Source organism: Chlorocebus sabaeus, chromosome 21 (genome assembly GCF_047675955.1).
Source record: "Chlorocebus sabaeus isolate Y175 chromosome 21, mChlSab1.0.hap1, whole genome shotgun sequence".
Lineage (NCBI taxonomy): Eukaryota > Metazoa > Chordata > Mammalia > Primates > Cercopithecidae > Chlorocebus > Chlorocebus sabaeus.
The window spans coordinates 131,329,184-131,356,178 of NC_132924.1; the positions used below are offsets into that span (position 1 = coordinate 131,329,184).

At 44.0% G+C, this 26,995-nt stretch overlaps 1 protein-coding gene across 3 annotated transcripts in view; it reads right to left on the reverse strand.

Moving 5' to 3' along the window:
• Nucleotides 1–973: 973 nt before the first annotated feature.
• ESYT2 (extended synaptotagmin 2) overlaps nt 974–26,995 on the reverse strand; it is a 99,691-nt gene continuing 73,669 nt past the window's right edge. For 2 of the 3 annotated variants that reach the window (XM_073009561.1, XM_073009563.1), the window contains exons 14-23: nt 23,098–23,160; nt 19,964–20,038; nt 18,784–18,870; nt 13,770–13,919; nt 11,717–12,090; nt 9,208–9,306; nt 7,257–7,388; nt 5,569–5,674; nt 4,405–4,454; nt 974–4,235 (exon numbers count right to left, since the gene is read on the reverse strand). In XM_073009561.1, the coding sequence (XP_072865662.1) occupies nt 4,190–4,235; nt 4,405–4,454; nt 5,569–5,674; nt 7,257–7,388; nt 9,208–9,306; nt 11,717–12,090; nt 13,770–13,919; nt 18,784–18,870; nt 19,964–20,038; nt 23,098–23,160 (1,182 nt within the window). In that variant the 3' untranslated portion in view covers nt 974–4,189. The remainder of the gene's footprint in view (nt 4,236–4,404; nt 4,455–5,568; nt 5,675–7,256; nt 7,389–9,207; nt 9,307–11,716; nt 12,091–13,769; nt 13,920–18,783; nt 18,871–19,963; nt 20,039–23,097; nt 23,161–26,995) is intronic. The other variant, XM_073009562.1, reaches the window with a different exon arrangement.

Below are 26,995 nucleotides of genomic sequence, written 5' to 3' on the forward strand. Positions count from 1 at the left end.
TGTGTCTGAAAGATCCCTTGGCTGTTGCATGGAAAATGGGGCAGGTAGGGGATAAAGACTGAGAAATGGAGAGGGACGGTGGCTTGGACTGAGGGGACAGAGTTGAGGTGGACACATTCTCCAGTTAGGGCTCAAGGACTTGGTGTCTGCACGTGGGCTGAGGCAGTGGGAGGTGGCTGGTGCTGTCCGCGTCTCAGCTCCAGCACCAAGACAGATGATGGACAGACAGACGGACAAAGGGTGTGCCTTGAGGTCTCCATGTGACACCGAGACGGGGGGCAGTGGGATGAACTGGTCCTGAGCTCGGAGAATATCTGTATCAGTGACATACATCTGGAAACCAGGGTATTGATGGTATTAAGAACACCACATAAAAATAAAAAGTGATCAGAACCAAAACCCACATTATGCCAATATTGAGTCTGGTTGGAGGAGAAGACAGTGAAACCTTGGGAAATGGCGAGTAACGTGCAAGGAAAATACAGAGGAAGGCGCTACAGAGGCCAGGGAAGGATGGCCCACAATCAAGGAGAAAGGAAGTGCACGGTGTTAAATGCCGAGTGGCTACAAGGAAAAGCACAAGGGCTCCACTCAAGTCGACCCCGACCACCAGTAACGAACGCAACAGGAAGGGACACTCCAGTATCATCCTCAGTGTGTTCCAACGTTCAGACGTCTCGGCAGCCCCCGCTGCACTTCTCAGCACCCTGGTTAAAAACACATTTTCAAGTCTGTTTTTCCTATACATGATTATCCTTTAGAAGAGCTGTTTTTGACATGCAGAGTATAATGTGCTGGGCAGAGGAGAGTCACACTGAGCTGGGAGCAACAGGAAGGCTGTCAGCTGCTCTGAGGTAGGTGCTTGGAAAAGCGAGTGCAGACAGTAAATGAAAACAGTGCCTGGCGTCTCCTTTCCAATTATCTGACTGCACACTGAACACCTCCCTTCAAAAGACAGAGAAGACACAAATCATGAGTGAGCTAACGTAAAAGTTTTATTGAATAAATACATGCACTGTCATGTGAAATTAGTTGAACAGAAAGGACATTCTCTACTTTTTAACCCGCACCCCCCACCGTTGTTCTCTATTTGCAGTGGGGGGTCCAGCTGGAGGTGGAATAAATGCGGCAAACGCAGAAGAAAACACACAGCTACACACAGGTCTGCATTTGGCTTAGGTGCCTGAAAAAGAAGGGCCGACCTCGATAAAGAATGTCTGTAAAAGGAATTTTTACTGTGCAGAATATACTATCATGGTAAATACAGTTACAAGGCTGCTTCTATTTTATTTATTTTTTGAGATGGAGTCTCACTCTGTCGCCCAGGCTGGAGTACAGTGGTGCGATTTCAGCTCACTGCAACCTCCACCTCCTGGGTTCAAGCGATTCTCCTGCCTCAGCCTCCTGAGTAGTAGCTGGGATTACAGGTGTGCACTCCACCATCACGCATGGCTAATTTTTGTATTTTTAGTAAAGACGGGGTTTCACCATGTTGGCCAGGCTGGTCTTGAACTCCTGACCTCAGGTGATCCGCCCACCTTGGCCTCCCAAAGTGCTGGGATTACAGGTGTGAGCCACCAGGCCCAGTCAGCTGCTTCTGTTTTAATCTGAACTTGGAAACACCTTCCTACTTTAAGGCACAGGATCAGGATAAGAACCCACATGTACGAGCTAACAGAGCTGCACTTCGAATTTACCAAGTTAATTCATTTTTCCCTTCATTGGCTTGACTCAAGGTAGAAAAGTTAAAATTCCCTTTTCTTAGATAAACTAATTATTTAAAACTGAAAATTAACATTCTGAGAACTCAAGAGTGTCTGACATCACTGGGATCCTGGAGTGCTGAGTGCGGCCTCGAGGGTGGCTTCTCTCCTCCATGTCTGGGAGGTACTTCAGTGCCTCAGAATCACCCCCCTTTCCTTCTTTCCTTTCTTTCAAAGAGAAAGGAGACGGCTACTGGAGGCCAAGAACCTCCAGGCACTCAAGGCCCTGGAGACAGCGTTTCCGATTCCACTGCCTCAGGGCAGGCACGGTGCTGCTCAACCTTCCTCTGGGCTTGTACCTTTAATTGTGTCTACTCTGCCTAAGTGCTTAAATAAAGCCTTCCATTAAGCAAAATACACACAGAGCGGGTTACACACAGGACTGCAGAACTCAGATGGATGGGATGTTGGTAAAAATTACTGGCATGCTACAATTTCGATGAGCGCTGCTTCTTTATAGATTATGACAGAAGACTTTCAACAGACCTGATTTTTAAAAAACTTTCAACAAATCTAATACTATGGGAAAGCAACTAGATTTAATGTTATTACCTGTCTTCCATAAATACCATAAATGTTTTGTGTGCATACGCGTACATATGTGTCTATAAAGGTGCTGATATGCTTCCCAAATCCTATATACTAACAGTGGAAATGGTTTATCAAGAGGCTTTACAGTCAAATGTCATTCAGTAGGAGACAGAGTATACTGGTCTTTATGATTACATGAAATATGCTGTGAAGCTACAGACTCATTCTAAGTAAACCCATGGTTCAAAGTGGAAATTATAAATGGAAACAAAATTAAAATCTGTTAGAAGGGAGGGTGGGGAGACAGCCACCGGCCAAGGGTAGGTTACAAATGGAAGCAAAATCGAAATCTGCTAGAAGGGAGGGTGGGCAGACAGCCACTGGCTACCGGCCTCTGTCACAGGCACTTCGGTTTGTTTGGTCACGTGAGTTACCCACAAGTTGTGTAGTTCCATTAAACAAGCTAAGAGCTCCAATTTAAATTACAAAGCTCTATTTTCCTTAATATATTTATACATAGTTTTAAGATGTTCTCATGGCTATGGAAGCTATTTTCAGCATACAGCTTATAATATACACTTAATCGTCTACATATGTGCATCCTTTCTTTACAGATACTGCAACAGGGCCTCACCTCACAGGAGGTCTGGGGGACTCCTAAGTACATAAACATGCTTTTAATAGTCTAAACAGAATAAAAACTGCATAACAATATCCCAATATTAAGGTTAGTCACGGCATAAAGGGAAGCAGCCTGGGAAATGGCTGCTGAGAACAGCAGGGGCCGGGCTCACAGCTGTGGCGCCCCCAACCCTGGTGGTGGCCAGTGCACATCGGCTCACACGTCCCCCATCCTATGTGTGAGGTCACGCTGGCTGCTCCTGACTAGAACGAGATCGAGCTTCCAATTTTCAATGCAATGTCCTGTCTGCTTATCCCAATCTACCTCACAACCTTTAAGGGCAGCGTGCACCTTCCTTTTTTTTATAGGCTGGGAAAACACTGAAAATTAACAACGCTCATGACTGACTATTTGACAGTAGCTTAATGGCTAACACGGAAAGTCTGTTCTTATAGTCTAGGAAAAGTACAAGGTGTCTGTAGACTGTTTCATGAGTTAGTTACAACAGCAATTAAAATAAACATAAGATTTCATTTTATATAAGAAATTTCAGATTAGTACGATATGATTTATGAACCATAATTCTCTTAATATCTTATATTACTCAGTTATAAAACATTTTTCCTCATAAGCCCTTCAACTTCTCAGTAATACATCCTTATATTTATGAAACTGTTAATATTTTGAATACTTTATTTTATCATTCATAATGGGCAGAAACATACTAACATTTAATAATCTTTCAGCTTTTCTTCTTAAAAAGAAACACCACAAAATAGGTCACTGAGAACTTTTTGCCGCAAAGATGAAAATGATTATTTGTCACAAGAATTTAATAAGTTTTAGAAGAAAATATATATATTTCCTTGATCTATTCCTTCTGAATTTCAACCAGCATGTAAAGATTATAAAAAATAGAGTCTATTTACATAGCATAGTATACCTCAGTGATATATAAACAAGGCCATAGTAAAGCACAGACACATCCGGCCCCTATGGACACAGCTGAGCAGAGTCCACAGACACAAGAGCTACCACCACCCTATTGCACGTTGTAGGAACTGGCGAAACCCTAGAGGAAATCCAACATATAAAATTTAATGATAATATTGGCCAAATTTGCCTAAAATGTCAACAACTTTATAAAACTATTAAGGTATGTATAACTAAATACATGAAATTATAAAAATAACATTGGTACGTCTGTGAGAGGGGGTGTTCCGGGCAGAGGTTGAGGAGCTATGCTGCAGAGGACCCCTCCTGCCTGGTGTGGCTATGTCATCACCTGAGGCCTCGTCCCGTCTTCCGTGAGGTCATACCTGAGAAAGACAGTGACAGGAAGGTGGTGACGGACACAGGACCAAGTACGAAAAGCCTATCAGATACATGTCGGGTTCCGCCACTGTCTGTGGGGGACACTACCCACCGGGAGGGGAAAGCGTTTTTAGCTACATGCTGGGGTTCTCTGTCTGTAGCAGGGACACTCACCACTGGGTCCAGCCTTTGGCAAGTTCTTCAGATGCCAGAGCAACCAATACCTGTGGGTTTAAAAAAAATAGTAGTTAAAGTAGGCTGGGCTGGGGGCACTGGCTCCCGCCTATAATCCCACCACTTTGGGAGGCCAAGACGGGAGGATTGCTTAAGCCCAGGAGTTTGAGACCAGCCTGGGCAAGACAGTGAAACTCTGTCTCTACTAAAAATTAAAAAAAATTTATCTGGGCGTGCTGACATGAGCCTTGGTCCCAGCAACTCGGGAGGCTAAGACCGGGATTGCTTGAGCCCAGGATTCGAAGCAGCACTGAGCCATGATCGTGCCATTGGACTTCAGCCTGTGCTTCTAGAGACCCTGTCTCTAAATAAATACACAAATACATAAAGTAGGCTAAGGCGATGTCTTTTAGATCTTTGACCACTTCTTCTCATCTCTCTCATCTTCTGTCTTTGTCTAGGAATGTGGACTCTCCTATTTTGAAGGCTCTTGTTTTTTCAATCTTTTCTACCCCTGTGAGCACCTGTAAGCTATATGGCTGAGTACATCTAAGAAATCCTTCATGCAACCAGCAGTCTTAAAATTCAGCTTGACAGAGTATCAGAGGAGACGACTCACAGGAGCGTTGGCCCACGTGCCCTCCATGGCAGCACAGCTGACAAAATGATGCCTGTGACTCAAATCTCCTCCTCCCTAACTGAACTCTACTTTCATTCTTAAATAACACACCCACATGCCAAAGTTAAATGTGAATATGGACAAAGACTAGAAGAAATTCAGATAAATAAAGCCAATGAATTTCAGAAAAAGAGCAGAGCCATCAGTTGAGGAGATGGAATTGTAAGAGATTATTTTCCTTCAATGTGATACTTGAACAAAAATTTGAAGACTTAAAAAAAAATCTTCAACTAGAAGTTCATGGTATTAGTACAGTTAATGAATCAATAATCTGAATATGAAAAAACAATTAAAATAACTTACAATATTTTCAGAAAGCACAGATGTTTTATTGACTGTCTTTATAGCCCACGATTTATAAACAAGCACTGACCTCGTAAGTTCACCCTGTCCGCTTAAACAGATATGGTCTCAACACTGCACTGCAGGTAAATGTTCAATTTTACAAATCACAGGAACTGATCGGAGATTTGTTTGGCACTTACTTTGCCAAGGAGCCCTTTGTCTTTGGACAGGAAACCGCCGCTGTTCTTCACGGCGACGTCGAGTGTTCTCCTCTGCACCTCTGGTAATGAAACACTGAAATCAAAGCTGAAACAGGAAACAAGAGCCTTACTTAACTTTACCATCATTCTGTTGTATTTTCTCATAACTAAAAATGGCATTTCTGCTCATGAGATCATTCCAAATGTCATGTTTGTTTTTTATTATAAAACTGAGTTCTTCTACCTAATGTTTTCATCTGGCATTTCAGGAAGACTCAAAAACCAACATTTTTTTTTGTTTCCCACACATAAGAGAAGGCTCTGGCACCCACAGATGTCTGGGTCCCATGGTCCCTGGCTCACTCATGGTGGGTGAGGAGCGTCTCTGAACATGTCTGACTCTTCCTGGGGGTTAAAATATGGGATAGTGTTGACAAAATAGCAATTCCAGAACAGCCCACTCACTCAGGCTTTCCAGCCATCCGTTCAGTCTTCAGGCCCTATTCCCACTCTCTCCAATAAAAAAAGTATGCGCCTGCAGCTTTGCAGGAGGGACAAGGCCTCCAAAGCCCTTGTGACGCTCAGCCAGATGCTGCACTCAGGAGCCTGCAGGGCGTCTCTCCCGGGGGCTGGCGGGTGCCTGCCCCAGGCCACAGTGCTGGAAACCCAGATGGGCATGTGGAGTCCCCAGATGCTTAAATGCTTCGGATGGATAGGAGCACTCTGCACAACCTCATCAGGGGCTGATGCAGGCCTGTCAGTTTCTGATGTGTGTTTTACATAAAGCTACTTGTATGAAAGTACAATGAATGCGGAGAATGTTTAAAGATGCAACGTAAACGGAACTAGCAGATAGCGACACCATACAACAGTATTATTATCATTTCCCAAAACATGGGTGGGTTTCGTAGCACCAGGGGACAATTATGTAAGATACCAAATTGGTACAGATTGGCAGCTCTTTAAGTGGGGGCCAATGACCCCTGGGGGGGTCTCTTGAGACCCTCTAAGGACATTGCCAAATCACCCTGACCAGAGAAAGAGACTCCAGCCTCTCAAGCCAGACCACTAAAGAGATGAGCAAAAATGCAGATTATTATTATTCTTTTCATTATTATGTTTTTTATTTTTGGAAATACAGTTGTTTTTTCAATATGTCATACTTTAAGATTTTTGGGGCTTATGTTATTTTGAAACAAAATTAAAAATAGATGTATCCTTAAATTTTCAGTTTTAATTGATAACATAGTTAAGTGTCAACAGACAGAACCCCCAAAATGTCAGAACCCCCAAAATATCAACAGACAGAACCCCCAAAATGTCAAGATACAATCCCCAAAATGTCAACAGACATAATCCTCAAAGTGTCAACAGATATAACCCCCAAAATGTCAACAGATAAAACCCCCAAAAATGACTTCTTCAGGGCCATCAATAACTTGATCTTTATTTAACCACTAGTCTCCGTGTCCACAGGGTTATAACTTGAATTTACTATATTTAGAGCTTCTACGTAAAGGCCAAAATGCTTATTTGTTTTGAGATGTACGTTTGCTGAAATTTGGTTTCCGACTGAACTTCTCAACAGCTGATTTATGTGCTTCGGCCATTCAAAGGCACCATTTAGGGTCTTCTTAATCTGCCACTTCAACCAGGCAGTCTATCCGCGGCTGGATAAAATATCGTACCTTTGATCAAACACAGGATTTAACGTTTTCTTTGACACGTGTGTTTTCCTCCTTCCTGACCGCCTCTTGTCTGGTAATAAATACATGCGGACGTAGGGGTCAGAGCCGTCTTCAGAGAAGGCAATGAGGTTTCTTACAACACAAACCAGAGAAGACAAGGTATTAGGATCAAGAAAAAGAGAATTAGCAGCACATTCAGATGTGCTTTATCAAGCTTTGATTTCGTGTTTATCTAAAAACTGAGAAGTAACAAGGAACAGAATGTGCGAGGCGCTTTTGCCTCCCCTGATGGCTGCCTGGTGGCGTCTCCCAAACTCCTTTCTTAGTGGCTTTCTCAGCGGCGACTTGAGCCCAGAGTTTGCAGGACATTCTAAGTCCTTGGTCTCTGCTTGTAACAGAGTGATAGTTGTTGTTCCACAATGCTTCTGCCATTTTCTCTCTCACAGCCAAGCAAGCCAGGCCCCCAGGAGACACCCACAGACCTGCCTGGGCTGCTCGCCTCCACCCCACAATGCCTACTCCTCCAGATGGGGGCTGCTCCTTTGCCAAACGCGGTCAAGTGCCCAGCTGCACGGGCCCCCACATTCTTCGCTTGCTGACTGACCCCAAAGTTTAGTAGGGATTGTTTTGCTAGACTCCTCTCAAACAGTATCCCCCACGGTCATTATCTTAGTGGCAAGAATATACGAACTTCTCAAGAGTGATGTATTGAACTCTACAGTTATATCATCTTTCTAAACGGTGCTAATTTTATTTTCCTATGTTTCCAACAGCTACTTATAAGCTCCAAATTTTTATATCGTATTTTAAACCACTAACGGGACAGAGAAAACGGCAATAAAAGGAAAACAGTTCCTAAGCCCACAGTATCATTGCTAACCAAACGCAATTTAAGCAAGTCACCTGACTTTATATTTATTAAAATAATATAATGAACAAGTTAAAACAAATTTTTCCTGATGAGGCCAGTCATGGTGGCTCATGTCTATAATCCCAATGCTTTGGGAAGCCAGGAACTAGAGACCAGCATCTCCACAAAAAATTTAAAAATTAGCCAGGCCTGGTGGCTTCCACCTATAGTCCCAGCTACTCGGGAGGCCTGGCCAACATGGTAAGACCCAGTGTCTACTAAAAATACAAGTTAGCCGGACGAGGTGGTGCACGCCTGTAATTCCAACTACCCGGGTGGCTGAGGCAGGAGACTTGCTTGAACCCAGGAAGCGGAAGTTGCAGTAAGATGAGATCGTGCCACTGCATTCCAGCCTCGGGGACAAAGTGAAACTGTCTTCAAAAACACACACACACACACACACACATTCCTCCTGCTCTAGGCTACACATTTGTACAGTATGCTACTGTGCTGAATACTGCAGGCAATTGTGACATATTTATTTTTTTTCTTTTTGAGACAGAGTTTCGCTCGTTGCCCAGGCTGGAGTGCAATGGCGCGATCTTGGCTCACAGCAACCTCCACCTCCTGGGTTGAAGTAATTCTGCATCAGCCTCCCTAGTAGCTGGGACTACAGGCATGCGCCACCACACCCGGCTAATTTTGTATTTTTAGTAGAGACAGGGTTTTTCCATTTTGGTCAGGCTGGTCTCGAATTCCAGACCTCAGGTGATCCGCCCGCCTCAGCCTCCCAAAGTGCTGGGATTACAGGCGTGAGCCACCGCACCAAGCCATATCTGTCTATTTAAATACATAAAACGTACAGTAAAAATATGGTATGATCTTAGTGGACCGTTGTACTTCGGGGACCAAAACGTCATGTGACACAGGCAGTGTTGACACCCTTTATAAGCACCGTCTGTGGAGGTTTAATTGCTTTGTCCTTTCTAAACGAAACATAAATGGATGTTTGGTAATCCCAGAGGTGGGTATCTGCATCATCCTATCCAGCATCCACACTCGGCAGCAACGCAGCAGGTGCGTGGCGACCCCAGCCCCCACCTGCAGGCATGCACGACCACGATGAGCTTGTTTCTCTGCGAGCTGTGCCGGATGGTCAGCTGGATCTGCCCCAGTGGAGACTGTCCCAGGGTCGTCCCACTGTGGGAAAAGAGCAGAAAGTCACCAGCTTGCCTGAGACTGGAGAACGTTGTGACTCATTGGTCTACTGTACACAATAAGATAATTTCCATTCATTTAGACAAAAAGAAGTCAAATTACCCATGAACTTAAATATAATTTGAAACTCCTGGGTACAAGTCAAACAGATGAGTATTTTACTCGAGGGCTCAATATAAATTAATTATTCAAAACTGACAGTTGTGTTTTTTTTTTTTTTTGAGACGGAGTTTTGCTCTTGTTGCCCAGGCTGGAGCGCAGTGGTGTAATCTCGGCTCACTAACCTCCACCTCCTGGGTTCAAGCAATTCTCCTGCCTCAGCCTCCCGAGTAGCTGGGATTACAGGCGCCTGCCACCAAGCCCAGCTAATGTTTTGTAATTTTAGTAGAGACAGGATTTCACCATGTTGGCCAGGCTGGTCTCGAATTCCTGACCTCAGGTGATCCAGCTGCTTCGGCCTCCCAAAGTGCTGGGATTACAGGCGTGAGCCATAGCCTCCAGCCAACTGACAGTTTTTTAGTTAGGGTCCTGAGAACTAAAAATAAAATCCTAAGCCCCCACCCCACTCCCACATGAGTGGACCCAGGGGACCCCAGAGAAACCTTAAACACTGAGCTCCTGACCACAACAGGATGGGACGTTATTTATACCCACTCCCTTTGCAGTTCAGACGCAACCACTGACTGGCATTAATGCTACAACAGAGATCGCAAGGCTGAAGAAATAGACTCTTTGTGGCAATAAGACACCAAGCTACAAAGAAGACCTGGGGCCATGCCAGGCAAGGGTAAGCCTCACACCCAACACTTACAGAATCAACTGGGTTCTACCAGCCGCCAGGCGTCTCCTTCTCCAGCAGCTAAACAAGCACTGGCCTCGAGAGCAGCAGTTCAAGCAATCACAGCCTGTCCTGATCCAGAGGCCGACTCACTGACCGCTGCTTCACTGGCGCTAACTGCAGTTTTGACTGATGAGCGGCTGACTTCAGAACTTCCTCCTGATGGCCGACCCTGACCACAGACTGCTGCTGGCTGCTCTAGACAGGCTGGGCACTCTGTGGCATTCCCAGCTCCTCCTGGAACCTGCTGAGGACATGCGCTCCGCACAAAGCTCCTGCCCTACCCTTCCTCCTTGGAGATGCTTCCGGACTCAGAGAGAGGCTGCACTTCCCAGTCTGTCAGGCTGGCCGGCCTGCAGGCTGCAACCCGCTAAGGAACAGTCTCCTTTCTAAACGTGCAGATCTTATGATTCATCAAGTGAGCACCCGAGGTTGAAACCACACAGTGTCCTTAGTACAAGCGTCACCTCTGTGGTCCTTGTTAACCAGTTTCTAGCCTGTCCTACCTGAATCTGCGTGTCCCATCTCAAAGCCTCATGCAAGTCACGTGCTCTCTTCCCATCTGAGACTGCAGTGCCCTTCCTTCCATTTCTCTCTGCTCAAGGATGGAACACAGACCCCCAAAACGACAACTGGTCTTGTTCAGTGGCCCCTAAGATCATTTCTACTTCCCAAATTGAGCTCCTGAGAAAGAGTTGTTCCTTGTTTAAAATTCTATTTCCTTTCGGAGCGAGAGAGAAGGAATGTTTTCTTCTTTCCAAAATAGTACACGTGAGAAAGCATGAAAGAAAAAAGTGAGTGTGGCTCAGAAGAGGGTGGCTGTGCAAGCCCCACAGTCTGCATGTGCTTTTTCTAACAGCGCAGAAGCAAACATGCTTCCACCTTTGCCTCCGTTTCTTTTACTATTTTCTTATCACTTGACACACCTCTTATAACTCCACAAACGGAGAACTATTTCAAAGGTCAATTTTGTTTCTTCCACCAAGAGGAAAAGGTTAACATCTGAAGCTTGTGATAGCTACAGATGACTTTTTCTTCCTTATCTAAAGAAACCCTTAACACACCTATGAGTCACGGGGCTTAAATAAGGAGCCAACACAGACATTCAAACACAAACCCAAGAGGCTGGGCGGCAGCAATGGGATCTGACTGCGTGAGAAGAGCAGGTTCTGTCCTCGCACAACGGGGAAGCCAGGGCTTCTCCGGGCCACAGCGAGGCCCGCGGGCCAGCTCTGCGCCTGTCTTCCTGGCGGGAGCCCAGGCACCCAGCAGCGTCCCGGCGCTGCCTCCTGTCTTTCCTATTGTGAAACCTATTACTCCATCACGTTTCAATCTTTAAATGACTAAATCCTAGAAAACCGTAGGTTGTATTTCCCAAGTCCAAGACGCAGTGAGCACAACAGCAACACAACCCTTAGTGCTTTCAGTTAACACAAGATGACGCCTCCCTCCCCCAGGCACGCCAGCCTCGTGCTCTGCTGCGTTAAACCCACTCCCCAAGGGTGGGCGGCGCTTGCTCTGCTGCTGAGAAACAACATGGCGGCACTTAGTTACTTTTCCAGCTGCCTCAGCCGTTGCCGCAGCTCCTGGGTGGCGATGGGCAGCGAGATGTCCGAGGCGATGCTGGGGGTGGGCTCCTTGGCCGAGATGTGGCCTGGGGAGGCCAGGAGGCTGGAGGAGCTTCTGCCCAGGTCGTGCAGCCCCTGAGGGCCGGCCTCAGGCGGCTGGGCCTTTTCTTCCACACCAGGCTTGTCACTGCCCCCAATGACTGGTGTGGATGGAGCTGTGTTGCTGCCGCCAGGGCCTGGAGACCCAGACATATGAGATTTGACGGATGTTTTCCTCCCCTCTTTGGACACAGAGGGACGTTTGACTTGAGCTGAGTGTTGGTGGTCGGGAGGCCTTTCTCGCTTTTCCAGATGGAGCACCTAGAGGTGGACACAAACACAAACATTAAACTTGGTGACCCTGGTAACATCCTAATACTGGAACAGCTTGGGATGTCTTTATCTGCAAACATTTCTTTAAAACTTAGCTCAAACTTTTTTTTTAAAGGAAAGTTTAAGTAACCAAAATATCACTTCTGTGATACAAACACCACTTTTTCCCCTAGAGATGGGGAGACTCGCTAAGCTGCACAGGCCGGAGTGCCATAGCTGTCCACAGGTGTGACCATCGCACACTACACCCCAAGCTCCTGGCCTCAAGAGATCCTCCCGCCGCAGCCTGCTAAGTAGCTGGGGCATCGCACCTTCAGGCTCTAGTGGCAGCAACAGGGTGGTGGCAGTGATAAGCCTGGACGGTGTGGAAGGGCAGGCCACCCCCCTGAAGCTGACCCTCTGGTGCCACACAACCTGGGCAGAAGCTCCTCCAGCTTCCCCAGGCCACATCTCAGGCAAGGAGCCCTCCATGGCACTTCTGTGTATTCCTCTAGTCTCTTCCGTTTGCACATATTTCTTCGCAATTGTGGGAAAACGTTTTTACTTCAAGAGCCCAGAGTCGCGTTTCCTCGATAGAAGACCAAATTCCATATTCTATAAAGGTGGTTTCCACCCAGCGTCCCCAGAGGAAGGAAGAAAATCCAGAACCCTTGCTATCCAGCAAGATCACCCTAAACAACCTGGCATGAGTGCAGGAACAGGGGTACCCGCAGGGCCCGGGGTCTCCCAGTTGCTCCTGTGTGAGCACAGGAGCAGGGGGTACCCAAAAGGCCTGCGGTCTCCCAGTTATGTGGTCCCTGGGCTGGCTTGAGCAGAGTCTACACCTTGCACATCACTCCACTCTGGGGTGACTGTGATAGCTTAAAGATTTTTTCTGGTTTTAGGAAATAACGCCGCAGTGAACATCTTTGTGTTCCTGGTCTCCCCACACTTTGTATCACAAAACAAGAGTCAGGTTTCTAGAAGAAAGGCCAAGGAGCCTTCAGATGAATGGCTCCGGGATGCCGCAGCTCCCTCTGGAGAGGTGTGCGACACCCCCAGTCTCTGCCGGGGGCAAGGAGGCTGTTCCCATTGCCCTCTCAACAGAAGTCATTTGTTTGAATTTTCTAAAAAAGCTGGCTCTTCATTTTAATTTGCATTTCTTTGATTCATGAGTTTTAGTGTTTCTCCATATGTTTGCCAGTTTTACTTTCAACATTTCCTTAGCTATTTACAAATGAATCACCATTTATTTTGGACAAAAAGTATTTTTTTCCTGTAAGTTCTACTGTCTCATGGAGTTTTATTAAATTCTCTCTTCTGAACAACCTTTGAAAAGTTAGACTCAGGAGAAAACCTTATTGATACCAACAGTAACACTTTCCAGGCCAAAGGATAATGGTAACGTTGCTGGGTTCACAGGAAAGTACTGTGAGTAGCCGTGGGCCTGCTCAGGCAACCTGGAAATGTGGCCTGTTCTATGGCTAAGTCTCAGCCTTTGTCTTCTCCCCGGAGCCCTCTGATACCCAGCAACAGTGTCTCCTCCCTGCACCGGCACCCTCCTGTGGCCCAGAGCTGCAGCCGACACAGAGCTTTCTTCACCGGCCTCATGCCCGGGGCCCACAGGTATCCCTGCCAGCACCGGCCTCCCCATCCCCTATGGTGTTCACTGCAGGATGACACAATACCCAGAGGGCAATCTTCATCTTGATGGTGCTGTTTGGACCCGAGTTACTGAGCTGGAAGCGCTGGTTCAGGGTCATGTCCTCACTGGTGAGCAGCTGGCTGAGGGGGACCTTCAGGTTCCCCAGGGAACACTGGTGCTGCTCGTCTCTGACCTGCAAAACACAGGGTAGAAACACTGGCATAACTAGGATCATGTCTGCAGAACCTTTCTACGTTTTCTAAGCTCCTGACCTTTTGTTCTCAGAGATAGGAACTTAGAAAATGTAGAAAGGAGCCAGGTGGGGTGGCTCACACCTGTAATTTCAGCACTTAGGGAGGCTCAGATCACCTGAGGCCAGGGGTTCGAGATCAGCCTGGCCAACATGGCGAAACCCCGCTGTACTAAAAATACAAAAAATTAGTCGGGTGTGGCGGCACGCACCTGTAGTCCCAGCTACTTGGGAGGCTGAGGCATGAGAATCACTTGAACCTGGGAGGAGGAGGCTGCAGTGAGCCGAGATCACACCACTGCACTCCAGCCTGGGTGACAAAACTGTTTCAAAAACAAACAAACGTAGAAAGGTCCACAGACAATATTAGTCTGTAAGAGAGATATTTTTAAAAACCCAAACATATTTCAGTCATATTCTCTTAAGTAGTGTTTCCATAATGATTAACATGGTACAAAATCTCTCCCGAGAAAGACACAAAACACTGTTAAGCAAAAGATCTGCTATTTCCTCATTATAGATCACAATGAGCACAGAAAGAAATGATGTAATAATGACAAATGAGAAAAGCAATAATGACAATAACGACCAATCGGTTAGGAGAACCCTGGGTTAATAGGCAATAGTCTACCTGTCTTTTAACCCCTGGGAAAATGGTGGCAATACACATTCATAATGATATATAAAGTTTCTACTCATGACATTTATGGAGACAATACATTTCAAAGTGCCTTTTAAACCTTCTCTATTCAAAATCCACATTAAAGAAAATTTATAGCATTTGCTTTAAATGCAAGGTAATTTTCCTATTTAAAAAAAAAAAAAAGAAGCGGATCTCACTATGTTGTCCAGGCTGGTCTCAAACTCTTGGCCTCAGTGATCCTCTCATCTCAGCCTCCCAAAGTGCTGAGATTACAGGTGTGAGCCACCATGCCCAGCCTCTTTTTCCTGAATAATAACCTTCCGCATTATTTCTGTAACAGGAATTATTCCTGTTAGATGGCTGTAATAGAAAATAATTTAATCAAATAGAGTAAGAACTCTGAAGGTTTCTCAGGCTATACAAAAATGGTCAGAGAAATTAACCCATAGCTACTCAGGAAAACCTAAAAGCTTGATTGCTTGTTTCTTTTTAAACTAAACTATAATCACAAAAGCAATTTTAAATGAAATAACTATGACAATGTTTGTAGAACTTTAAAAGCTATTTTTAAAATCCAAAGTCCAGTAAGCATAGATTATTTTGAGAATATATAAGTGCACTTTATGAAGGAAAAACCAGCTAGACAAAACACAAATCCTTCTGTACAAAACAGAATGTAAAAAAGTATCAGGTTGCTGCAAAATTAACTGCAGTTTCAATGGCAAAAACTGCAATTACTTTTGCACCAACCTAATAAAATGACCAACACAGAATAATGAGACAGGGCCAGGCAAGCCCAGAATGACCAGGTCTCCTAGGCCCAGCTGTTCACACACACCTATCAAGAGAGGTTCAAGATACAAGAAACAAAAACAGAGGCTGAGGAAAAAATATAAATTCAGAGATTTAAACACCATGCTCTTCATACCTGATACAAGTAGTAGTCTGAGAATTAGTAAGGTCCTAGAGGACCTGAGCAATGCCACCAACCACCCTGACCTACTGACATTCATGAGACACTCGCCAACACCAGAAAGGCACGCAGCCTACAGGTGCATGTGGAGTGTGTCCTAGCACAGGCAGTGCTCTGGGCCATAAAGCTGGTCTCAAACATAAAAGGGCTCATGTCATACAAAGTACGTATTCTGATCACTATGGAATGAAATTGGAATCAATAATAGAAAGATTAAAAAAAAAACCCCGAAACATATGGAAACTAAGTAACACACCAAAATAACCCATACATGGGTCAAAGGAAAAAATTGAAAGGGAAATTAAGGAAATAATAATAATCAAAAGGAGACATCAAAAGAAAAGAAAACAAAACCACAAGTCAAAATTTGTGAGATGTAGCTAAAGCAGAATGCAAAGTGAAATCTATTGGAGTAAATGCCTACATGATAAAAACAGAAATGTCTCAGGCTTCTTCTTTAAGAAACTAGAAAAACAGAAGCAAACAAGACCCAAAGTGGGACTGAAATAATAATGATCGTAGTAGAAGTCAATGAAATAGTAAAAGAAAAGCAATAATGACAATTAAACAAAAAATTGGTTCTTTGAGAAAATAAAATCAATAAACATCTTGTAAGACTTATTAGGAAGAAAGAGAAGACAGGCCAGGCACGATGGCTCATGTATGTAATCCCAGCACTTTGGGAGGCCGAGGTGGGTGGGTGGCTTGAGCCCAGGAGTTCGAGACCAGCCTGGGCAATGTGGTGAAACCCCATCTTTACATACACAAATACACACACACACACCCCCCTCCAAAACACAAAAATTAGCTGGGTGTGGTGGCATGCACCTCTAGTCCCAGACACTCGGGAGGCTGAGGCACACATACACACATACCCAAAACACAAAAATGAGCTGGGTGTGGTGACATGCACCTCTAGTCCCAGCCACTTGGGAGGCTGAGGCGGGAGGACTGCTTGAGCCCAAGAGGTCAAGGCTGCAGTGAGTCATGACTGCACCACTGCACTCCAGCCTGGGTGACAAAGTGAGACCCTGCCTCAAGAAAAAACAAAAAGATTTATTAATAAAGCACCAATAATAAAGACAATGTGATACTGGCACAAAAACAGACATATAGAACAATGGAACAGAAGGAATTCCAGAAATAGACCCATACATATGGGCAACTGAGTTTCTGGAAAGTTCCTAAGCTAGTAAGTTAGGGTAAATAATAATCTTTTTAACAAAGACTAAACAACTGCACAACTGCTCAACAACTACACGGCCATATATAAGAAAAAGAGGCTGTGCACAGTGGCTTGCAACTGTAATCCCAGCACTTGGGGAAGCTGAAGTGGGAACATCTCTGCTTGAGCCCAGGAGTTTGTGACCAGTCTGGACAACACTGTGAGACTCCCATCTCTACAAAAAACAAAAAAAATTAGCCAGGCATGGTGGTGTCTGACTATAGTCCCAGCTACTCCGGAGGCCAGGGTGGGCGGATCGCCTGAGCCCAGGAGTTTGAGGCTGCAGTGATCTGTGATTATACCACTGCACTCCAGTCTGGATAACAGAGTGAAACTCTGTTCTCAAAAACAAATAAAGAGGCGGGGTGCGGTGGCTTACGCCTGTGATCCCAGCACGTTGGGAGGCCAAAGCAGGTGGATTACCTGAGGTCAGGAGTTCAAGACCACCCTGGCCAACATGGCGAAACTCCGTCTCTGCTAAAAATACAAAAAATTAGCCAGGCGTGGTGGCACGCACCTGTGATCCCAGCTACTCAGGAGACTGAGGCAAGAGAATCACTTGAACCCAGGTGGCGGAGGTTGCAGTGACCGAGTTCGCACCATCGTACTCCAGCCTGGGCGACAGAGTGAGACTTCGTCTCAAAAAGAATGAAAAATTAAAAAAGAAAAACCCCCCAAATGTCTTACAAATTCAGTATTCAGAAGACAAATAACCTAATAAAAAAGACAGGCAAAAAAACTGAATAGACACTTCACCACAGAAAATATACAGACTGTAACCAAGCATAAGAAGGTGCTCAACGTCATTAGTAATGACACTGAGACTACCCGGAAATACTCCCATATACCCACTACCAGTACAGCACCGGATCCGGAAACACTCCCATCTTCCCACTAACAGCACAGCACCGGACCCAGAAATACTCCCATCTACCCACTAACAGCACAGCACCGGACCCAGAAACACTCCCATCTACCCACTAACAGCACAGCACCGGACCCGGAAACACTCCCATCTACCCACTAACAGCACAGCACCAGACCCGGAAACACTTGCATCTACCCACTAACAGCACAGCACCGCACCCGGAAACACTCCCATCTACCCACTAACAGCACTGGACCCGGAAATACTCCCATCTACCCACTACCAGCACAGCACCGGACCCGGAAACACTCCCATCTACCCACTACCAGCACAGCACCGGACCCGGAAACACTCACATCTACCCACTAACAGCACAGCACCAACCCCGAAATACTCCGATCTACCCACTAACAGCACTGGACCCGGAAATACTCCCATCTACCCACTAACAACACAGCACTGGCGAGACGTGGGGCCAGCTCGACTCACATGTACTTCGGTGGGAATGTAACGTGGCACAATCTCTTCGGAAAACAATTTGGCAGTTTATTAAGAAGTTAAACATCAACCTGCCAATATGCTCCTGGGCATTTTACCCAATAGAATGAAGGCGTATGTACACACAGTCTTGTATGTGATATTCACAGATTTATCTGTAATAGGTCTAAACTGGAAAGAACCCAATCTTTTATCAATGTCTTATTCATGGGTAAATGGATGAGCAAATTGTGGTATATCCATAAATACTACTCAACATAAAAAAAAGACAAACTGTGGATATCTGCAACAACACAGGTAAACCTCAGAATTACCACCACAGAGACAACAAGAGTACATACTGTATAATTCTATTTATATAAAATTCTAGAAAATGTAAACAGTAATCTACAGTGACCAAAGGCAGGTCTGTGTTTGCCTGGGGCTGGGGGAGGTCCGGGTTACAGGGAGAACAAGGGAGCTTAGGGGACGGATCTACCGATTGTCCTGATTGTGGCAATGGATCCCCAGGTGTATACACGGGTCACAGCTCGGCAAATTGTACACTTTAAACAGTCAATGATATGTCAGCAAATTGGTTAAAAAATGCAAATAAAATACCTCAACTTCAAGGTCCTGGCGCTTGGGATTGTGAATGAAGAAAGTGAAGTTTTCCTCCCACACTGGTTCATTGGTTTTGTATCGAATCTGGAAGAAATATCCAATTAGTTCTGCAACATTTTCTGTGGGAAAGGGCTACTCATTTTATGTGTTTAGAAGCTTAGAATGAAAAATAAAAAGAAAATAAATAAAACAAAAAACTAGAAGCTTAGGTTGACCTTCATTAAATTCCAAGACATGTATTTGCGGGTACACACTATTATATATTGACTGTGGACGTGTTGAAAAGATAACGAGATGGTCTAAAGCATTTAGAGTGTGTCATGAGGCCCCGGCTTGTGTGCCCACAGATAAAGGCTTCGTGTGCGTGGCCTGGCCTCGGTTCTGTAATGACTTCTGAACCCACGTAATAGCGCCTCCGCACTGAGGGGGATGCTGCACCTGGGCATGTCTCTAACACCGTTAACAGTTCAGTGAGTGACGGCCTCTAACTTTGGGTATGTCTTTTTTTTTTTTTTTGCAGGGGGTGGGGGACAGAGTCTTGCTCTGTCGCCAGGGTGGAGTGCAGTGGCGCAATCTCAGCTCACTGCAACCTCTGCCTCCCAGGTTCAAGTGATTTTCCTGCCTCAGCCTCCCAAGTAGCTGGGACTACAGGCACACATCACCATGCCTGGCTAATTTTTTTTTTTTTGTATTTTAGTACAGACAGGGTTTCACCATGTTGGCCAAGATGGTCTTGATCTCCTGACCTCGTGATCTGCCCGCCTCGGTCTCCCAAAGTGCTGGGATCACAGGTGTGAGCCACTGTGCCCGGCTTAAGTTTTGTATTTTTAGTAGAAATAAGGTTTCACCATATTGGCCAGGCTGGTCTCGAACTCCTGACCTCAAGGGATCTACTCGCCTTGGCCTCCCAAAGTGTTGGGATTACAGGCATGAGCCACCACACCTAGCCGCTAAAGTTATTTTTTAAAATGAACAGTATATTTCTTGCTATTTCAACTAGCTGGTTATCTATCAAATGACTGATTTAAGAAAAAAAGAGATGAAAAGCCCTGGTCTTGATGCCCACACTATCACACAACTGAATGTGTTTGCAACCTGGCATCCCCAGGTGAGACGGCAACACGGACAGCACCTGCATGACAGGCACCAATGCTGAGTCTGGGGGCCAGTGCCTTACCTTGCTCTCCTGGGCCGTGTGCCCAACTGACATCTGGACAACAGGATTTGGGTTGCTGCTTATTTTCTTCCCTGACTACCCAAAACAAACAGAAAACAGACAAAATAAATAAATACATTTTGAAATGGGTCTTAACTAAAAATGAAATTACTGGCTTATATAAGTAGTCATTTTTATTTATCTCTGATACTTAAGGGAATATCTGGGAACAATTTAATGGGAAAACATATGCTACACACACCCCAAACCATAACTACAAAACTTTCTTTTGTACACAAATTTTAAAGGTTAGGGCCTGGTATTTTTACAGCCAACTACTTTGGAAAACTGAATCTTTTAAAAATTCTTAATGTTAATTACAGTTTTCGAAAGTTCTTTTATTTACAAGGATAACGAAAACGAATAAAGTGCAATTAATGGAAACTAAAAACCATGAGGAAAGACAAATGTAAAAGAATGTAAAATTCAGAATATTTCTCTGGTGGGAATAAAAATAGTATAGCGTGTCAGATATATGGTTTTATATTCTCAACTTAGCGTCTTCTGTTTGAGCATTTTTAAGCTTTCATATATCAAATCTTGCTCACCAGCTGCTAAATACTTTTGACTGGAAGAATAAACATCAGTTTAGAATCATATTAAAATTAATCAGATACAAATATGAAGAAAAAATTCAGGAACAGGAAAAACAGTAAGAAGTGTACATGAGCACAGAGCTGATAGGAGAAAATAGTGAAACAGCACATATGTGTGACATGAGGTTTATTTATAACTTAGCCCCACAAGAAGATGCAGTTAAATGTCTGTGTTAGTGGAAATTAATTAGAAGGTTACAAAAATGTTTTTGAGTTAAATAATTTTAGAGTCAAACCTCAACACTACAGCAATGTCAGAAACAGGTGTCAAAATCCTATCATTATCGAAAGAAATATTACTAGCTCAAACCTACTGCGATAATCTATTTTCTGGTTCATCTTTCGGATGTGAATTCTGCAAAATGAAATAAGCACTGTTAAAAAAGTTTTCAAGGCTACAGATTACTGTGGCAGAGAATACTAATTTTCCCCCTAATTTTCTCCTTTTTCCTTTAATATTAGAATTCCCAAGTTTTAGCTGAGCACAGTCCTCTGTAAATAAAGATTTTGTTGGCGAACCTCCCTTGCAGTCAGGCACGGCAAAGTAACTAAGTTCTGGCCTCACAGGAGGCTGTGTCCCCTCGGGCCGGAGCCACAGGTAGCTCATGGCAGACCCCCAGGCCAGAACCCCCTGACTTCAGGGGAGAGGAACTACTGCTACTTCTAAGTCAGTTCTATTGTCACAGATACAGAAGCCAAGGCTGCTCCTTAACTAATAATATAAACACTTCATCTCTGAAAAAGTGGTCACCTGTTCCTCGAGATTGACTGCATCTTATCAATTTTAAAATGGATACTTTTTTCCCCCAACTTTCTAACATCTCTGAAAGCAAAATGAATCTTAAATTGATAATATATACCTTTTTGGGGGAGGCTGGCAGTAGTGAGAGTTGTCGCTGCCCTAACCAATTTATTTTGCTTCTATTTTCTGTTTAGGCATACCTGTCAGTGATATGATAAAACTATTTATCCTAAGCCTAAAATTCTCTAAGTATAAAATAAACACTGTCAAAACTTAACGGCATTTAAAATCTTAGTGCTTCATAAAATAATGATGAATCTTAAAATGGATGATGTTTTCAATTCTATGAAATAAGGTTAAATCATTAAGTTTTCTACTACAGTGCAATATTCAAAATACATCAGCACAAGTCAAAGGGACAAAGTATAATAAAAATATAAGGGTTAAGTCAGACTGTCTTGAACTTAAACCTCAAATCTATTTATCACTTAATTATTGAGACCTAAATACTGCATCTATCTGAACCTCAGTTTGCATGTTTACACAATGGGCATTTTTGGAATCTAAATTAGCTAATTTAATAACATATCAATTATGATATAATTATCCCAGCTACACTGGGTGCTTTCGTATGTATTATTTTATTTAATGTATTCAGCAATTCCATGAAGAGGATACTCCTCCTTCTATTCTACAAATAACACAACAGAGTGGATGAAGTGTCCTGTTGGAGGTCACACTGCTTGCTGAGTAGTTGGGGTGCAATTTAAATACAGTCTGATTTCAGGGCCTTCAGCCTTAATGTTATGTTCTCAGGTAGCAAAGAAGAGTCTTGATGTAATTCCTTCCAATGTTCTGGAGGGCACAGTGTTTCAACTACTGTGCTAACTAGTACTCCACAGGAGGAACCTCTAGTAACCCACACCTTACCTCCCTGGCGCAGGACAAAGTGAGGGTTCGCAACCACACTATAAAGCAGACTCTGCCAGTCTCCTGCACTTTTGAAATGTAACTCATTTTTTCCAGATGAGACTGGATAAAAATAGTTCCTGTTTCTTTAGGACAGACAGAATTTTCTTTAAATAATTACATTTAAAATTCCCCATGTCCTCCCAAAATTAAAGCCTAAAATGTTCAAAGAAATTAAAGAAAAAATAATAAAACATTAAGTCATAAGAAAACTTTTTAACCATTTGCCAGAGAACACATGTGGATGTCATATTTTAGGGAGTGGAGCTTAGTTTTCAATAGACCTCATTTAATGAAATTGAAAGCTTCTCAAAAGATCTATCACCCAAACCCAGCAGCACCAAAAGCCATGACGTTGGTGACTCAGAGACGACCCTAACTCAACATATTGGAAGAGGTGATATTAAAATGCATATTCACAGTTCACAAGGCATACCTTTAAGTCATGATTTAAACATCAGTTAAGATTTTAATTAGAACTTCTGTATCACAATTTTCACAAATTCGAATCCAATTAAAATAGATATTTAAATCACCTTAGAGTTGCCTAAAGCCAACAGGAAAATAATCTAATTTATCATACAGTACTTTATAAAATTTACCTTCAAAGTTGACTTAAATTAGTTCTAACTACTAATTATTGGATAACAAAAGTAAGGTATCTTCCACTAGACAATTAATTACTATATAAATATGGGAGGTAATTTGCCAATAAACTTATGAGACAAAGTATCATCTCTTTCAATATGTTTTCATTAACTCTGTGACCTGAAGGGAAAACAGTTTACCTTCAAAGCTCTCTGAGCTGCGGTCTTCTTCAAGACATCAGGGTTAAATTCTAATGGGTTACTCTTTCAAGTCAGAAGAAAACGAATACGCCAAGGGTTAATAAAACATGCAATGAAGTTTATGTAAGGTTAAAGACATGAGAATTTATGGGAATAAACAACAAAAATCTTTAAACAAAACCACCAGAATTACACAAACAACCAAACGCCATCTGTAAAATTCCTTATGCCCAAGACTTTATCTTAGAATGAACCTTTAATCCATGAATATCAAAAGACAGCTCCTTATCCCCTACCACTAATATTCTTTTACTATCCCCACCCTCTTGATCCTTTGTGATTTCAAAAATACAAGAGTGGGACTTTAGGAAAGGGTTCTATTTACTATTTTCTGCTGAATAAACCCCTAAAACACCAATCATAATGAAAGGTTTTATTTGAAGCACAATCAATGGGCCACAGTCACCCAAGTCACTCTCAGGCCAGGTCAGGTCCTGGAACAGCCGATGAGACGCACCTTCCCAGCCACCGCCCAGCAGAGGAGCTACTCCTCTCTGCTACTTGTCCTTTTCAGGGGTAGGAGTCAGGCTGGCTGCATCCCCACAGAAGCTTCTTGGGCTCTAAATACAGTCCTATGATTACGGGTTTCATGTTTACTTTTATTGATTTTTTTTCCAATTTATTAGTTTCTTGCCCTCAAAAGGACAAGACTGAGTTGTTTTGCAAGCTCCTTCTAGGACTAGTATTCAAGATTAAATAATTTATCATTTTAGTTGTAGTTAACTTCAAACTTGTGACATGCTGAACTGAATGTTTAATTTTTTTTTTTTTTTGGTAAGCAAAAGATTTTATAATGAAGAAAGATGAATAACTAGCCTCTCAATCTTCTATGACTGGCAGGCTGGGCCAGGAGAGAAGATGGAACATGTGGCCAGGCAGGAATTCACATGACCCTAAAGCTGCCGGTGGAGCTCTCAAAAGTCCCTGGATCTACTGTGTCCATATCTGGGTGGAGCCTGGACAAGCGCATCCTTCACACACTTCCCAGGGGCTCATACACAATGAGGATGGGAACTCTGCTGTCCAGAAGGACTCACATTCTTCACATATACTACAAACCCTTCCTGAAGCTCACTTTTGGATAGATATGGCCTGTACCAAAGACACTTATTATTCTAACATGCATCAAGTAAAGTAAAACAAGGAGAGAGGCTGTGGTGTGTAGGTAGGGGTTGCAGGAGAAGCTGTGTAAGGTGGTGGACAGCTGTGTGGCTCTGGGGATGAGGCAGACTAGATCATGCAAGTGCTTCAGGCAGGTGCCCTCTTGGGAGGCCTCTGGAGTTACCCATCTTGCAGCCACGGGCCACTCACCATCAGGAGGCAGTGGGAGCCACCTGTGTTTTTTGTTTTGTTATTTATTTATTTTTTTAAGATGGAGTCTTGCTCTGTCACCAGGCTGGAGTGCAGTGGCGCCATCTCGGCTTACTGCAACCTCCACCTCCCGGGTTCAAGCGATTCTCCTGCCTCAGCCTCCCGAGTGGCTGGAACTACAGGCGTGCGCCACCACACCCGGATAATTTTTTGTATTTTTTTTTTTTTAGTAGAGATGGGGTTTCACCATGTTGGCCAGGATGGTCTTGATCTCCTGACCTCATGATCCACCCACCTCAGCCTCCCAAAGTGCTGGGATTACAGGCGTGAGCCACCATGCCTGGCCTTTTTTTTTTTTTTAAATGACAGCCAAAATAACTTGCACAAAGCTCCTAACATCATTAGGCCTAGGGGCCTCCACAGTGGTGGCTATTATCCAGCTAGCACTGTTATGTTTAAGGCATCAGTGCAAATACCACTCATCTCAGATGAATTCCATATACAGACTGATGAATCTATAAACTTAATAAAGTGACAATAAATGCACTTTGCACTAGGGTGGAGTGGACAGGAGGCGCCAAGCACCCAAACTCTGGGTCCACGCTGAGTTCCAATCCCAGCTCTGCCACGCACTGACCCCGTGCCTGGGAATCTCTAGTCTGTGTCATCCGGGTTCTTGGTGTTGTCTTAATTTCCTTATCTGTAAAGTGATAATGAGGGTCTGGGGATTAAACATGCAGCACCCTGGGACCCCTGCCTGGCTCCTGCAAAGTGCTCAGTAAATATGCTGTCATATCAGGCTTAAGATGCCAAAGCTGGCCACTATAAGTCAGAGAAAGTCCTTGTTCAAGCCTGAAATTAAAACCCAGGATTTCATCAAAAGAAAGGGGGCAAAGTCCTAAGAGTCCACATTATGAAGAGGTCGTTTCCAGCCTGGGAGAAATTTCTGTTGTCCTAAGTTTGCAGATGGGGATCGCTGGTGGTAATGTACTCCTGGAAGTGGAATTCAAGGTGCTTTTGAGTGGGTAGGAAGTAAGACAGCACTGGGTTGCTGGCCATCAAAGCCTTCACCAGTGACAAGGGTCTCAGCCCTCTGGGGAAAACTGGGGAAGCACTGATCTGGCTTCATGTTGAAACCCAATGGGTGGAGAAGAAGTTCAAATTTGTTTTACAGAACATCTTAGGTGATGCGTATGTTCTAATAAGGAAGTACACTGTGCAACTTTGATAATGCTGCAGGAAAGCTGATTTTGGTAACCCTCCTGATACGAGGTCAGCGATATTTCCTTTCTGCAAAAGGAAGCGGTTGCAGAATGGGAAAAAGCAACTTGGAAAAGCTATTGGAGATAAACTAACAGTTTACACAGTGAAGCCAGTGAAGCTATCTTGTCATGTTTATACTTGTCTATGATGAAATTTTCTGCTATCACCAGAAGCAAAAAATTATTTTCTTAAAAGTAACAGAATATGCTGCTATTATGTACTGCTGACCCCATTTTGACTTTAAAAAGGCCTTAGACATATATGAGTAGACAGCCAGACAGACCACATGGTTACCATTTACTATTGGTGTGACTGAACAGCTTACCTAACCCTTCAGGGTCTTGATTTTCCTCATCTGTAAGATAGGGCAAAATACCTGTTCTTCCAATGAGAAGACTTGGACACGGGGCAGGGAACATCACATACTGGGGGCTGTCAGGGGGTGAGGGGCTGGGGGAGGGATAGCATCAGGAGAAATACCTAATGTAAATGATGAGATGTAAACCAACATGGCACATGTATACCTATGAATTGAACCTGCACGTTGTGCACACGTACCCTAGAATTTAAAAGTAAAATTTAAATAAATAAATAAACAAAATACCTGCTCTTCAAGTTTTGCCCCTTACTCTTCCCCTACTTTAAAAAATAAGAATAGGCAGGGCACGGTGGCTCATGCCTGCAATCCCAGCACTCTGGGAGGCCAAGGCGGGCGGATCACGAGGTCAGGAGATCGAAACCATCCTGGCTAACACGGTGAAACCCTGTCTCTACTAAAAACACAAAAAATTAGCCGGGCATGGTGGTGGGCACCTGTAGTCCCAGCTACTTGGGAGACTGAGGCAGGAGAATGGCGTGAACCTGGGAGGCGGGGCCTTGCAGTGAGCCGAGATTGCGCCACTGCACTCAAGTCTGGGCAACAGAGCGAGACTCCGTCTCAAAAAAAAAAAAAAAAAAGAAAGAAAGAATAAACTGAGAATGCATAGGGAAATCCTTTGGAAACAGAAATGAAAACTCTACAAAAATGCAAAGCGCTATCAATACTCTATTAAAGGACAACGGGGCTGTAAGAATCTCACTGTCGCTTGGATGAAGTCTGACCTTCTAGGCTAATGACTAAGACGCTGTGGCCCCCTGTGGCTCTGAGGCAGGTGAAAACGGCTCTCTACTAAAAACACAGAGAACAGAACAGGAATCCAGACATACAGACCACAGGCAACATATGATGAGATGGGAACAAAGACACACTCAATTATCCACTCCG